We start from the raw sequence: 16,488 nt of genomic DNA, 5'->3' as shown, positions 1-16,488 counted from the left end.
CTTGTCGCTCTTGGTTCTCTCGTTTAGTGCCCTTAAACCCCTTTCAAGACAAATGGCATTTAAACAGATAATGTCTTCAGACCACCGAGTGACTGGATTCAATTCTAGTTTGGGGACCCCCCATTGCCTATCCTCTTCTTCCCCAGCAAAATCATCATGAATAGCCAGAGGTTCGAAGGTGCGGTTTAGGTCACCAGCTATAATAATATTATTGTCTAGGGAATGGGTTTCAAGGAGGGAGCCCAAAGCCGCTAAAACTTCTGACCTCCCACCCTTGTTGCCCCTGGCATAGACATTATAAATGTCAAGCCATCCTCGAGGGCCTGTGTCCATTCTAATAAGTTGGATGTCTTTACTTCCAACCTCTATCACCTTGACTGTTAGTGCCATACTTTGCCGAACCCATATAGTCAGGCCACCCATAGGTCGGCCCTTGGAACCTTTGGTTGCTGGGACTGAACAATTCAGATACCCATGGGCAAAAGGGGGTTCACACAACCACGTCTCCTGGAAAATGCACACGTCAAAAATATTTACAAAGTTTACCCAATCCTGCGTTTCCTGTTTGAGACGCATGCCAGCTATATTCCATGAGACTAAATTTCCCACACCAACCCTATCAGTATTGGAAAATTGATAATATTGCCAAATTATTAATAATAAATAAATATAGGACAAAACATCTGTCTCTTGCGGCCTAAGCTAGATGCTGTCACTATACAAAGTCTAAAACAGTTCTGATTTCAAGTGAATTACAGAAATAGCAAAAATTCTTAACAGAAACCATCATGTGCAAATAGCTCAAATAAAGTGCTTAGTTCACTCTAGGCTCATTGGTGTGTTCTTAGATGACTTTAGGAAATACAAAATTACACAAATTACGCCATAGGGAGCCCTACATGTTCTAGATACTGCAGAGTGCAAATTTCGCTGGATACGTCACTTAAAAACCAAATACAGTACATTATAAATTTCCTACTGCAACTTATAATCACAAAGGGCGAATACAGTTTAAGGTAACATCCTAAAGTGCATTCTTAAACATACTTTAAGGTATTTCTTGAGTAGATTAGAAACATCATTTAGCAATATTTTTAAAATAAAATTGGTCTCAGGCTATGGATTGGTTTGGTGCCGGATACAACATTTTAGATACCTTGCCATATTTATAGATATAAGGTCTGATTCCAACATTTGTAGAACCAGGAAAGCAGGGCGGCAATGTCGAAGACCCATAATTTTCAACATTGGGGTCAACCAACGTTTTCTGGGTTCAGAATAAAATTTACAGAATAAAGTTACATGAAGGAGGGACTGCGTTGAAATACCATCACAAGGACATTGGGTTAGCTGCTTGGACCAATCGTTTGGAGATGGAAAACTTACAAAGCAATGAAAGATATTTAATCTGAATCTAATCAATAAAAATGTGTCAAAGCTAGATAACTTCATAGTTAAGTAGGGCTGGATCGTATCTGTTGTTTGGATTAGCAATGAATGCTGTACAGAGATTTTATTCACTTCAGCAGACAGTCGGAGATCCACTAGGTGGTTTAACCCCTTCCATGCTGATGACGAGCTCAGCTCGTCATCAGCGTTACCTACCGTGTGCTGATGACGAGCTGAGCTCGTCATGTAACGCGGTAAATTTAAAAATGCCGCATACAGCGGGAAAAACGGCCGACGTATGCGGTTAAGCATTCATTCCTTAGCGCCCTTCTTGAGATCCTGGCCATTTCTAGGAGTCTTACAATAGTAATTCTGGAGGCCCAAATCACAAAGAAACGTCTTAACATACTGTAACCATAAAATCTTATGGACATGTTCTAACTTGACACAATCTGTCACGATTGCTTGAGTGAACTTTAGTTTGTTAGATGTCCAGATACGGTGCCATAACAGGACTGGTTGCATCTGAATGATGTCGGAAATATAAGGAATACCCAACTCTGTATGGCAACTGTATGTTGACGTACTTTGTGGTACTGCAAGTACGAATCTTAGAAAGCTGTTTTCAACCTTTTGAATAGTTTCAAACTGCATGTGCCCCCAGACCCCAGCCCCGTAAATGGCTGTGCTAACACATTTAGCATGACAGATTTGAAGCATCTCTTTAGGGGGTCTTTTTCCAAGCCTCTGTGTAAATGCAACTAAGGCCATTGTAGCTTTCAAGAACTGGAGCTTTCTAACCTCAATTGCCCTTTTTCAGGTGCAATTTTCGTCTGTAACCACTCCCAGATAGGGATAGGTTGGAGTGTGGTCAATCCTGCAATTGCTTAAGTATATTCCCTTTCGTAGCTTTTTACCAGAGGTCATTATAAAGGTCTTTTTTATGTTAATTTTTAAGACTAGGTATGACATGAATGAATTGTAACGATTTAGGGAACGCTGCAATTCAAGGGGAGTGCGGGCAATAATGACCGCGTCGTCCGCGTATAGAAGTGCGGGAATACGGCCGTTCTGAAACTAGTGGGAGGTCCTGGCTCCCTTCCAGCATAGCTGTTTCCAGACCATTTGTGTATAGTGTGAAAAGGAAGGGAGCCAGGACACAGCCCTGCCTTAGTCCCAGCTCCACTTTGAAGGCTGAGGATAACTGGCCCACCACGCCATATCTTTCCCTTGCAGTTGCGTTAGAGTCGATTTCTCGCTGGTAATTGACCAAGAGCTTGTCAACCCCCATTTCTGTGAGAATGTCCCAGAGTTTCACATGGCCCACGCAGTCAAACGCTGCATTCAGATCTACGTATGCCATGTATAATCTACCGCCCTTCGCGTCTACATATTTGCCTCTGATCAGTGTAAGGTTAAGAACCTGTTCGATGGTGCCGAGACCTTCCCTGAAGACGTACTGGAGGTCAGATATGATGTTGTTATCTTCCGTCCAGCACTGCAAACATTCTAATAGGATTCGGCCCACCACCTTTCCCAGCAAATCGAGTAGAGAGATAGGGCAGTAACACGTTGGGCTGTTACGGTTGCCCTTTTTGAAAACTGGAACCAAGATGGACTCCGACCAAGAGTCCAGGAGTCCAACCTTTCCTGTAGCTTCTAGGACCCTCGGTAATAAAGAGGCCCATAGATCCATTTTGGATTTGTATAGATCCACAGGGACCCCATCCGGGGCCTTCCCTCCTCTGCTTAGTTTCAGGGCTTGCACAACTCCGGCCAGGGTAAAATCTAATGCCAATGAGCTAGGAAGGACACTTAAGTTTTCGGGCCCTTGCCAGGGGGTACCAGATGTTTCATTAATAGGCTCCGTGAGTCTAAACATCTGGGAAAAATAGGCTATCCATTTGGTTTCGGTGATTGTAGCTTCTATTTTGCTTTTCTCTCTTGGCCCCGAAAGGAATGGTGAGTTAATAACCTCCAAGAATGCTGTGGTACCATTGATTTTACAGCTATTATGTAGGGCGACCCAGTGTTCCTCTTTCAGTTGGTTCCTTCTCTGCTGAAGTGTTTTATTATATATTTTTCTTAGTTGGATAACCTCTGTCCTATCTCTAGGGGATATTTTGAGGGCTACTTTAAGGGCAGAATAAGCTTTAGAACAGGATGAATTAAACCAGGTGGTCTTAAAGTTTCTTTTTCCTTTGGGAAGAATGGTTAGGGCTTCATTTACAGATTTAGTTATTAATTTGAAATTGTCTATGATCTCCTGAGGAGATGAACTCTCTGCCAGGCATAGACTAACTGCTGTCTTAGCTGCTCTGATGACCTTTTCAGATATTATTTCAGGATCAGTGCGGGTCCACTTTATTGCGTAGCCATTTTATCTATTCATGGTGAGGTTTTCATCCCGGAATAATGTCTTTGGTTTTTTCCGACCTTCTAACAGTTGCATTATAACAGAAATGGGGAAATGATCGCTAAATGCGCAATCATGCGTTATAAAGTTGGTAATGGGGTTGGGGGCGCTGCTTGCCATGAAGATGAAATCAATGCAGCTAGACGCTCCTCTGCCGTTAAAAGTGGGACTTAAGTTAACAGAAGGTGTTAACAGCTCATTTGCAAAAGCCAGTTGGAGTAGTGACATTGTCTCGTTCATACACTCCCCTTTAAGGGAGTGGGGAAAGTGAGTAATGTTATTCTCTTGGGGATCCTGATAGCCGCAGGTGATATCGTTGTTTCTCTCACATAGAGGTAAATTAAATTCACCGCCCCACATAATTGTGGGTTTTTTCTCGTGATTGATATTAATATAATCTAAAAGGAAGTGACGTATTTCCTTCAGTGTCTCCACTAGATTTATTTCCTGCAAGTTATTGTAAAAGTTTACTACCACTATATAAGCTGATTTATTTACAATTATTAAGATTATCTGGTAGTTCTCATTTTTTAGGGAGCTGGTTTCTACAGGTTGGATTAAGTTGGAAACATAGATCACTAACCCACCTTTAGCTCGCCCTGAGGCTGAGGTAAGTGCCGGGGAAAAGAATGTTTTTTAGCCGTTTAGCTGGATAGGTGATACTGCCCATGTCTCCAGAAAGCAAAGGATGTCATAGCACCGCACAAATGTTATCCACCCTTCTTGATTGATCTTGGGTCGGAGACTGGCAATATTCCAGAAAATGACTTTGATAGCAAGCCCTCCCAATGTGTCAGCCACTAACTGGGAAGATGGATTTACTGGACTTCTCTCTTTGGGGGGGGAGCTACTAGTTAGAGAGACCATGGCTAATTCTGAGTGTATTATTTCATGGGGGCTTAATTGATTTGCTTTGTGATCATTGTTGGGTGTTGGCAGCTCCTGAGCCTGTTCCTTGGGGGGCGGGACGATTTGGGGGAGCGAAGTCAGAAAGTTTACCGGAAATAGGTTATCTTGGGGGGGATCAGGGACTGTTAGCCATTGCCCATCGCGTCTTGCTCTCTCAGAGTTGGGCCAAACAGGACTTATAGGAAAAAGTGGTTGTCAGTCCACCTCTTCTATTAGTGACAGAAGTTCGAATCTATTCTGTGTTAAGATAGAACCATTGGCATTCATTGTAGGATTGGGAGACGGTCTATAAAAGAAGCCAAGTGGGACAGAAAGGATTGCTGTGGATGGAGTCAGTGTTTCCTCCTTATCGGCTAAGAGTGAGCGAACAATTAGTGGAGTATTGAAATTAATAACAATGCAGTCACCCTTGATACTTTTTTGAGAAGAGCCGACCCATCCTACTCTCCGGACGATAAGGATTTGCTTGGTATTCTGAGGGTGGAAGTGCTTGTATTTTACTAGCCAATCCACCACTTTGTTCCGGAGAGAGAACCAGGATTCGGACACTCCTTGCTTTAAGGGTGGAACGCCCGTTAGTACCAGGACATAGGGACATTGATGCGGGTGGCAAATTTAAGGAATCTGTGTTTGGTTGAGCCCTACTATTGGGAGGATTATGGTTCGCCTTCTTCTGCCCAAGGTTTGTGAGGTTCTGCTCCCTATCAGTAACCTTCGGTGTGGGGCCCCCAGTGATATGATTTTGATTCACTTATTGCAGGATCATGGGGGAACCAGACCGGACAGTTTTATTAAGTTGATTGAGTGGATCTCTTAAAGGCGGTACAGTGTTATTTACACTAAGTGTCAAATTGGGAGCTTCTAGTCGGGCTCTAATTGAGTCGATGTCCACTTTCATTTGGTCCATCTTGCTCTCTATACGAGTAAGTTTTTCATCAAAAGTGGAAGAAAGAAGGGCAGCCATTTCACAGATTTTTTGTTCTAAAATGTTTTTTACAAGTGTTTACATGTGTTTCCCTAGGTTTTGTACGGTTGCATACGAGTTATCAGTAATGGGACTTAACTGGGCTACAGGATGGGATTGGCTTTCGTCTGTTTGGGTTCCCAGTGAACAGGAACCAGGCCCAGCTGACGCCTTTCCCTCTTTGACCAACTTGCCTCCCTTTTGTTTTGTGCCCGTTACTCGGCCTTTCCTTTGTTTGGTTTGACCCCGAGTTTGGGGGCCCTTCCCTCTTGGGATGGGGTTGCAGGGGGACTTTCTCGAATTTCAGGTGATTTTAGTAACGAAGAATCCACAGGTGAGGGAGAGAAAATTAGGGAGGGGGAATTAGTCAATAGTAAAGAAGTGTTAGGGTCCTTCTCTCTGATAGATGGAATTTATGATGGATCGAGTGAAAGTCTACGCTCTGTTAAGTGGATCTCATGATTAATTAGAGATTCAGCTCTTAATAAGTATGCAGCTAGGGTGCCCGCGGTACTCTTACGTTTCTCCATCGATGGTGAAGCACTATATAAATCTTAAAAATCAGTAGATGCTGTGAGTTCTAACTTGGCGGGAAAAAAGAAAGCTCTTTATACAATAATATGAAGGTAAGCAACCACTGTTATGTCCCGGTTATAAAGGTTCTTACCAAGGCTCTTAATGGGTCCACTTATGTAATATCGCCAAGGGACCGGGCCACGGTCGGCCCCGGACGGCCACAGACGGCCCGCCCTTTGCCCGGGCTTCGCCTCACGCGCGCCCGCGTAGCGGTGAGCGTAGCCAGTAATATGGGCAAAGAGTGATAGGGGGAGGAGCTCGGAGTTGTTGGCTGCAGGGGCTCCTGGGTCGTGAAGTCCCACTGGCTCCCACTCTCCCGGTAAGTGCTGGTGGCAGGAAACAGCCGCTGCGAGCGGCTCCCGCGAAGCGGGGGCCCTGAACGGTAATAAGGCAGCAGGGGGAGGAGCTCAGAGTTGTTGGCTGCAGGGCCTCCTGGGTTGTGAACTCCCACTGGCTCCCACTCTCCCGGTAAGTGCTGGTGGCAGGAAATAGCTGCTGCGAGCGGCTCTTGCGAAGCGGGGGCCGCGAACGGTAATAAGGCAGCAGGGGGAGGAGCTTGGAGTTGTTGGCTGCAGGGGCTCCTGGGTTGTGAAGTCCCACTGGCTCCCACTCTCCCGGTAAGTGCTGGTGGCAGGAAACAGCCGCTGCGAGCGTCTCCCGCGAAGCGGGGGCCGCGAGCGGTAATAAGGCAGCAGGGGGAAAAGCTCGGAGTTGTTGGCTGCAGGGGCTCCTGGGTTGTGAAGTCCCGCTGGCTCCCACTCTCCCGGTAAGTGCTGGTGGCAGGAAACAGCCACTGCGAGCAGCTCCCGTGAGGCGGGGGGCGCTAGCGGTAATAAGGCAGCAGGGGAAGGAGCTCTGAGTTGTTGGTTGTAGGGGCTCCTGGGGTGTGAAGTCCCGCTGGCTCCCACTCCCCCGGTAAGTGATGGTGGATTCGCAATCAAATGATATGTGTTAAGTGAGTTAAGAGCAATATTTTCTTCTCGTATAATCTCGTCTCTTGCTTTTGCCGTTTTTCTAATGTTTTCTGATATGTGTATACATTTTTGCGTAAAGTCTAATCAAATAGGTCAGTGCTATTACCTTTTGGAACGTTTCTCACAAATGTAGATTCACGCCGAAGATGCGAGTCTGGCGACACGTCTGTACTGCAACTCTGTAGCATCCTGATGGTTTAATCTGTCGGCATTGACAGATATTAGGGCTCTGGATATCGTTAATAGGAATGTGATGTGAGCTACTCTGTTGTGAAATGCAGCAAGGCTTTTTTCATCATATATCAATAACTGTCTAGAATCTACCATATGAAGACAAATATCAAGAACACAATGGTTCTACTCAGTGGATATGCAATAAGCAACTCAGTTATACATTTAAACTGTTAAAATAAGTGGTGTAAGAATTTGAAACATGTCAAATCCAAACACGGGAGATGATCATTGTATGTAGTTCATACAATTTCTGTAATGGGGCATGAAGTATTGAAACGAGTGGCTGATACAGTGGCCAGTGCAAATATGTGATACACTTCTGTGATAAGTGAGGAATGGCATAAAATGGGGAAAAACCTATGAGCCCCTTTGAGAACAAGTAGCAAGAATGTTTGTAACAGGGTTATCCCACAAAGTTGCTGTTATATTCTAGGTCTCAATTTAGACCCCAGTTGTCTTGTGATGCCTCTTATCAGAGGTAAACGTGTTCACTCAGACCATTGACACTATGCACCACCATCAGAACTATCTCAAAATTGAAAATGCATTGGAGATAGATGAAATTAGTGAAGAGCCCCACAGGTTGCTTACAATTAAAAGCAATTTGCTAGTCATCTGGGCAGCAAACTGCAAAAATGGAAGATCAAAATAAATGTAGGAAGTGTTGCATTGATCCATGTGGCAAAGCATCTTGATGGCTTACAATGTCGGCTGAAGGAGAGCTCAGAGTGGCTGCTGAATGCCACAGTCTGGAATTTGTTGTATGATGTAATTTTACATTCTAAAATGTTTTCATTTTATTGTGATAATACCCAGGTTCTACTTGAAATAAGGTTACCTTGTGTAAAGAATGATTGATCCAAAATGTAAGTGTTTCCAAGTATCTTTATTGGAAGACAAGCAGGTACACCTTATCCTGTCCAGCTGTACTCAACTGACTACAGTCCCCCCATTCTAGAGTCTAGCCGTAGTGCATCTTCCATCACCATGGTACCAGGAGAATGCACTACACCCAAGACACCACACCTTGTTAGTATCTCTGTCTAAAATCTACCATGATACTGCATGTTCTACAGTAGTTGCCTTAATCCTTGGTGCTTTTGTGAGGTGACAGCTACGTTTATTTTATCTTGACATTTATAGAGCGCAAGGCTACCTCCAACGGAGGTGTCCCGGCACTAAGGTAGCAGATTCACACAGAAGGCACAGGAAGAAGAGCTAAGTATGGTTAAAGAGCCAGGTTTTTAAAGCTCTCCTAAAGGCCTATTCTGGTTTCGTCATGTAGAGATGGAGAAGCATGGCATTCCATAGCTTCACAGTTCTGACTACCGATGCTCTGCCCCCTATCCTGGCCTTACAGAAACGAGGAATAGTGAGTAATTTCATGTGGTTTGATCTCAGGACCCGGTCTTGTTGGTAACTTTGCAATCTGAGTCTAGGTGAAGCAAAGCTGTAGAATACATTAGTCTTTGTACATTATGCCAGGGAATATATAGTCCATAATTACTTAACCTGATGTCAACAATTTTAGGCCCCCATCATAAGCTAACAGGATAGCAAAGATTGGGTTTTGTGGAATCTGTTAAGAACAAAGGAGAAAATAGGAACTGTAAACAGTGTGTGATAATATACTTTGAGCATGAGACTACTGAAGTGAAGTATCATTGAGATGTTCGTGGGGTCTTTTAAAAAATATAGGTAGCTTTGTACGAGATTTTATCATTTGTTTGCTCCAGTAAATTGCAAAACCTATCTCAGTATGAAAGGGATTTTGAAATAAGGAACAAGAGAATTACTGACCTAGTTGTCATACCTCTGAATACCAAAAAGATTTTTTTTTTACCACTATTTTATGGTCAAAAAAGTAACCTTCACATATATTGTGAACATTATACAGACTCCCAGACCTTGTTGTGGTAAAAAAAAAGCGATAGAAAATCAACACTTACGTTGTTGATACTTTAGGAGTTAATCTCAAGGTCCTGATAGGTGAGTAGGTCGATAGTTTGGGGGGGGTCAATAATGTCACATAAACCTAATGATTTGTACATGAGTAACCTATCATGGTACTGCATGAACAGGATAAGGCACCTGGCTAGCCAAACCTGGTGTCCTTTAGATCTCAATTTGAACACTACTTATTTGTTCTGAGCTAGTGTAACCATTATGTAACATGGTCACATTTTCTCTCAAAACAGGAAAAAGATGATTCCCAGTCAAGAAAAGACAGTCTTGCAGATCTGTTCCCCAGCGAAGAAGAGGAGCAAAGGAACAGTATGTATGGAAGTCACTGATTTATTCGCTTCAGAGAGATTAGATACTTGAACGTTCAAGTAATCACAATATGCCACAGCACAAAAAGACACATCACCCTTCCTGGTTACCCAATGCGATTATTAGTGAGGCCTTGAGAATAGAGGCAAAACAATAATTGTTATTCCCTGGAAGACTATATGGAAACTCATAATCGGAATGTGAAAGCAGAACATAACATTTCTATCTGTAAAGCACTGTCTTGCCCTGAGTATTGAATCTTTAGTGTATATACAATGTAAACCTGCTAGGAGGCTAGACACCTTGTTTTTGTATGACAACACTAACCCAACCCAATAAACTAAAAGACAACTTTACAGGATTATAAGACATTCCTGAATTACATCAGTCAACACATTCAGTGTATTGTAACAGAACTAACAGCCTGATTCATGTACATGCCGTTTTGCGTGTCCCTAATAGCGAATCATAGCGATTCGCTATTGAGGACACGCAAAACGGCATTCATGTAGGAATTGCTACTTAAATAGCGATTCCTACATGTTCTTTATTTGCGAGTAGCAATTTGCTACTCGCAAATACTTCCCATTCATTCCTATGGGCCAAGAGGCCCATAGGAATGAATGGGGATTTGCGAGTAGCAATTTGCTACTCGCAACTAAGATAGCGATTTTAAGGGTGCCAGGGGTGTCCAAAGGACGCCCTGTAGCACCCCTAAAATGCACTTTTGGACAGGTGTTGCGCACACACATGTCCAAAGGACATGTGTGTGTGCTACATGCAACTTTGAAAAATGCTTTTAAAAGCATTTTTCTGAGTTTTTGCTATTTACCGACAGGTCTGACCTGTCGGTAAATAGCGGCCCCAAAAGTCCAAAATCGCTATTTTGTTTTGTGTCATGAATAGCATTTGAGGAATCTCTATTAGAGATTCCTTAAATGCCATTCCACGCAAATATGCGAATTCTTACATAGCGATTTTTGCATTTGGTATCATGAATACCAAATGCAAAAATCGCACTCGCAAAGGGCCAGATTCTCAGAATCTGGCCCTTTGCGAGTGCAATTTACCTACATGAATCAGGCTGATAGTACTTGTCACATTCTACATGCTCTCCAAGATGCACAAAGAAAACAAACAGGGCAGCCCAATCTTCTCTGCATCAGACAGGCTGCTGAGAACATCTCTTACTCGGATTGAAAGAAGAATTTCAAAAGTGCCCTCAGGGCACAAGACTCTCTTACTGAAACAGTAGCCATGAGCATATACAGTTTGACTCACAACTATCTACACTTAGAAATTACACATATCCAGATGATAGGTAGGGTATTTACCCCATTGCAGTTATAGTTCTACCCTGCACTCTGTCCTAACCCCATACCAATCCTTGAACACAGGGCTACTACAAACAGCGACGTACCCAGGCCATGTACTTGGCGCAGACATTCAGATACTACATTTCTCATTCTAAATGCCCGTGGAATACACACTGCATGGAAACGCTATGCTATCCACGCATAAATTATGCACCACCAAGCTCAGATCATATAACTACAGGAAACACATCGGCAGTATCTACCAATATGAAACAAATAAAGTTCTGGGAGACCTCATCTAAGGTCTTAGCGGTACAAAAGGGGGTGGTGATGGACGGAGCATCTGAACTAATCAAACACTCACACCCAGTCAAAAGATCTGGGTTTGATCCATCACCGTTCTTTAGCCCACTCTGCCACCCCAGTTCAGACATGGCTATATGCAAATCAGTCTGACCCTGTGCCTCATGGGAACAGTCCAGCCCGAACTGCCAAGCCATGCCTTCCCTGGACCGGAAACAAGCTTCCGAGGACCGGTTTCTGGCATTACAGCCGTCTTCAGCCCGGCTTGCTTGAATCCAGTGGCAAAGTGAGCAAGGGACTCACGTCTGAGCTTACCCTGCCACACTTATGGCGGCCAAAGCGGTACAAAAGGGGGTGGTGATGGACGGAGCATCTGAACTAATCAAACACTCACACCCAGTCAAAAGATCTGGGTTTGATCCATCACCGTTCTTTAGCCCACTCTGCCACCCCAGTTCAGACATGGCTATATGCAAATCAGTCTGACCCTGTGCCTCATGGGAATAGTCCAGCCCGAACTGCCAAGCCATGCCTTCCCTGGACCGGAAACAAGCTTCCGAGGACCGGTTTCTGGCATTACAGCCGTCTTCAGCCCGGCTTGCTTGAATCCAGTGGCAAAGTGAGCAAGGGACTCACGTCTGAGCTTACCCTGCCACACTTATGGCGGCCAAAGCGGTACAAAAGGGGGTGGTGATGGACGGAGCATCTGAACTAATCAAACACTCACACCCAGTCAAAAGATCTGGGTTTGATCCATCACCGTTCTTTAGCCCACTCTGCCACCCCAGTTCAGACATGGCTATATGCAAATCAGTCTGACCCTGTGCCTCATAGGAACAGTCCAGCCCGAACTGCCAAGCCATGCCTTCCCTGGACCGGAAACAAGCTTCCGAGGACCGGTTTCTGGCATTACAGCCGTCTTCAGCCCGGCTTGCTTGAATCCAGTGGCAAAGTGAGCAAGGGACTCACGTCTGAGCTTACCCTGCCACACTTATGGCGGCCAAAGCGGTACAAAAGGGGGTGGTGATGGACGGAGCATCTGAACTAATCAAACACTCACACCCAGTCAAAAGATCTGGGTTTGATCCATCACCGCCACCCCAGTTCAGACATGGCTATATGCAAATCAGTCTGACCCTGTGCCTCATGGGAACAGTCCAGCCCGAACTGCCAAGCCATGCCTTCCCTGGACCGGAAACAAGCTTCCGAGGACCGGTTTCTGGCATTACAGCCGTCTTCAGCCCGGCTTGCTTGAATCCAGTGGCAAAGTGAGCAAGGGACTCACGTCTGAGCTTACCCTGCCACACTTATGGCGGCCAAAGCGGTACAAAAGGGGGTGGTGATGGACGGAGCATCTGAACTAATCAAACACTCACACCCAGTCAAAAGATCTGGGTTTGATCCATCACCGTTCTTTAGCCCACTCTGCCACCCCAGTTCAGACATGGCTATATGCAAATCAGTCTGACCCTGTGCCTCATGGGAACAGTCCAGCCCGAACTGCCAAGCCATGCCTTCCCTGGACCGGAAACAAGCTTCCGAGGACCGGTTTCTGGCATTACAGCCGTCTTCAGCCCGGCTGAACAGTGATGGATCAAACCCAGATCTTTTGACTGGGTGTGAGTGTTTGATTGGTTCAGATGCTCCGTCCATCACCACCCCCCTTTTGTACCGCTTTGGCCGCCATAAGTGTGGCAGGGTATGCTCAGACGTGAGTCCCTTGCTCACTTTGCCACTGGATTCAAGCAAGCCGGGCTGAAGACGGCTGGAATGCCAGAAACCGGTCCTCGGAAGCTTGTTTCCGGTCCAGGGAAGGCATGGCGTGGCAGTTCGGGCTGGACTGTTCCCATGAGACTGTTCCCATGAGGCACAGGGTCAGACTGATTTGCATATAGCCATGTCTGAACTGGGGTGGCAGAGTGGGCTAAACGAACGGTGATGGATCAAACCCAGATCTTTTGACTGGGTGTGAGTGTTTGATTGGTTCAGATGCTCCGTCAATCACCACCCCCCCTTTTGTACCGCTTTGGCCGCCATAAGTGTGGCAGGGTATGCTCAGACGTGAGTCCCTTGCTCACTTTGCCACTGGATTCAAGCAAGCCGGGCTGAAGACGGCTGGAATGCCAGAAACCGGTCCTCGGAAGCTTGTTTCCGGTCCAGGGAAGGCATGGCTTGGCAGTTCGGGCTGGACTGTTCCCATGAGACTGTTCCCATGAGGCACAGGGTCAGACTGATTTGCATATAGCCATGTCTGAACTGGGGTGGCAGAGTGGGCTAAAGAACGGTGATGGATCAAACCCAGATCTTTTGACTGGGTGTGAGTGTTTGATTGGTTCAGATGCTCCGTCCATCACCACCCCCCTTTTGTACCGCTTTGGCCACCATAAGTGTGGCAGGGTATGCTCAGACGTGAGTCCCTTGCTCACTTTGCCACTGGATTCAAGCAAGCCGGGCTGAAGACGGCTGGAATGCCAGAAACCGGTCCTCGGAAGCTTGTTTCCGGTCCAGGGAAGGCATGGCTTGGCAGTTCGGGCTGGACTGTTCCCATGAGACTGTTCCCATGAGGCACAGGGTCAGACTGATTTGCATATAGCCATGTCTGAACTGGGGTGGCAGAGTGGGCTAAAGAACGGTGATGGATCAAACCCAGATCTTTTGACTGGGTGTGAGTGTTTGATTGGTTCAGATGCTCCGTCCATCACCACCCCCCTTTTGTACCGCTTTGGCCGCCATAAGTGTGGCAGGGTATGCTCAGACGTGAGTCCCTTGCTCACTTTGCCACTGGATTCAAGCAAGCCGGGCTGAAGACGGCTGGAATGCCAGAAACCGGCCCTAGGAAGCTTGTTTCCGGTCCAGGGAAGGCATGGCTTGGCAGTTCGGGCTGGACTGTTCCCATGAGACTGTTCCCATGAGGCACAGGGTCAGACTGATTTGCATATAGCCATGTCTGAACTGGGGTGGCAGAGTGGGCTAAAGAACGGTGATGGATCAAACCCAGATCTTTTGACTGGGTGTGAGTGTTTGATTGGTTCAGATGCTCCGTCCATCACCACCCCCCTTTTGTACCGCTTTGGCCGCCATAAGTGTGGCAGGGTATGCTCAGACGTGAGTCCCTTGCTCACTTTGCCACTGGATTCAAGCAAGCCGGGCTGAAGACGGCTGGAATGCCAGAAACCGGTCCTCGGAAGCTTGTTTCCGGTCCAGGGAAGTCATGGCTTGGCAGTTCGGGCTGGACTGTTCCCATGAGACTGTTCCCATGAGGCACAGGGTCAGACTGATTTGCATATAGCCATGTCTGAACTGGGGTGGCAGAGTGGGCTAAAGAACGGTGATGGATCAAACCCAGATCTTTTGACTGGGTGTGAGTGTTTGATTGGTTCAGATGCTCCGTCCATCACCACCCCCCTTTTGTACCGCTTTGGCCGCCATAAGTGTGGCAGGGTATGCTCAGACGTGAGTCCCTTGCTCACTTTGCCACTGGATTCAAGCAAGCCGGGCTGAAGACGGCTGGAATGCCAGAAACCGGTCCTCGGAAGCTTGTTTCCGGTCCAGGGAAGGCATGGCTTGGCAGTTCGGGCTGGACTGTTCCCATGAGACTGTTCCCATGAGGCACAGGGTCAGACTGATTTGCATATAGCCATGTCTGAACTGGGGTGGCAGAGTGGGCTAAAGAACGGTGATGGATCAAACCCAGATCTTTTGACTGGGTGTGAGTGTTTGATTGGTTCAGATGCTCCGTCCATCACCACCCCCCTTTTGTACCGCTTTGGCCGCCATAAGTGTGGCAGGGTATGCTCAGACGTGAGTCCCTTGCTCACTTTGCCACTGGATTCAAGCAAGCCGGGCTGAAGACGGCTGGAATGCCAGAAACCGGTCCTCGGAAGCTTGTTTCCGGTCCAGGGAAGGCATGGCTTGGCAGTTCGGGCTGGACTGTTCCCATGAGGCACAGGGTCAGACTGATTTGCATATAGCCATGTCTGAACTGGGGTGGCAGAGTGGGCTAAAGAACGGTGATGGATCAAACCCAGATCTTTTGACTGGGTGTGAGTGTTTGATTGGTTCAGATGCTCCGTCCATCACCACCCCCCTTTTGTATCATCTAAGGTCTTGGCCCAATTTACAGCCTCACCATGGATTGTGGGAGGAGATTACAATAGCACGCTAGACCTCTCCCTGGACGGGTCCTACCCCCATTCCGACTTCCCCTGTCCACACGCAAACAGCCCGTTTCCACGCATGGACGAACCAGTGGTCACTAACGGACGCCTGGCGACACACGCACCCGACAATCAAACTCTATTCCTTCCACTCCATCCCACACAATCTACGAGTGCAACTAGATCGATTCCTGTGCTCACCTACACTCCTTTCCATGATTCAAAATTTTTAATATTTAGGCCGAATAGTCTCGGACCATGACGCACACGTCGTAATGCTTCGATGACTCCCACCCCTAACACCAATCCCCACATGGCTACTGCCATGGGACTGCCTCGAAGACCCGGTGTTCAGACATGAACAGAGTGAAAGCATCCAAAACTACTTCATCGAAAATGAACACACAGCATCATGCAGAACATTAAAATGGAATGCCTTCAAGGTCGTCATGAGAGGAGCCTGTGTCCGGCAAATCTCCGGGGTGCGCAAAACACTAAAACAGACCATGCAGTTGACGGAGTCACATTTAGCAAAACTGTCAAGAGATGCGGACACCGGCACGATACCCTTAACACAGATAACAGAGGCAAAGACTAAATACGTGGAAGCATGCGCAGACTTATGCAGATATACCTCCAGAGCTTACGCCGCCAGAACAAATAGAGAGGGGGTGGAGCTGGGACTTTGTTGGCCTGGCTAATCCGGCAAATTTGGATTCACAACCAATCACTAGCATAACAGACTTGGCCGGTATCGTTACTTACACACAAACAGAGATTCTGAAGGCCTTTCATGAATACTACGTGGAACTATACAAAGAACTGACACCAGACAAATCGGAATACATAGACAAGATACTAAACCTACCGTTAGAATATTACAGCACATTCTCCTCCCAGTTAGACGCAAGGCTCAAAACAGTCATCATCACTGAATTACAAACTGGGGAACTCCCCAAGTCAATGCGCGAATCCA

General features: G+C 46.3%; 1 protein-coding gene across 1 annotated transcript in view; it reads left to right on the top strand.

Moving 5' to 3' along the window:
* Positions 1-16,488, top strand: part of KLC3 (kinesin light chain 3) — a 931,842-nt gene that overhangs the window by 479,156 nt on the left and 436,198 nt on the right. Inside the window, exon 4 of the mRNA XM_078660896.1 lies at positions 9,661-9,736. Within this exon, the coding sequence (XP_078517022.1) occupies positions 9,661-9,736 (76 nt within the window). The remainder of the gene's footprint in view (positions 1-9,660; positions 9,737-16,488) is intronic.

Source organism: Lissotriton helveticus, chromosome 9 (assembly GCF_964261635.1).
Source record: "Lissotriton helveticus chromosome 9, aLisHel1.1, whole genome shotgun sequence".
In the NCBI taxonomy this organism is placed as follows: Eukaryota; Metazoa; Chordata; class Amphibia; order Caudata; family Salamandridae; genus Lissotriton; species Lissotriton helveticus.
Note: the sequence above shows the minus strand (reverse complement) of the source record. Positions and strands in the feature narration are given on the sequence as shown.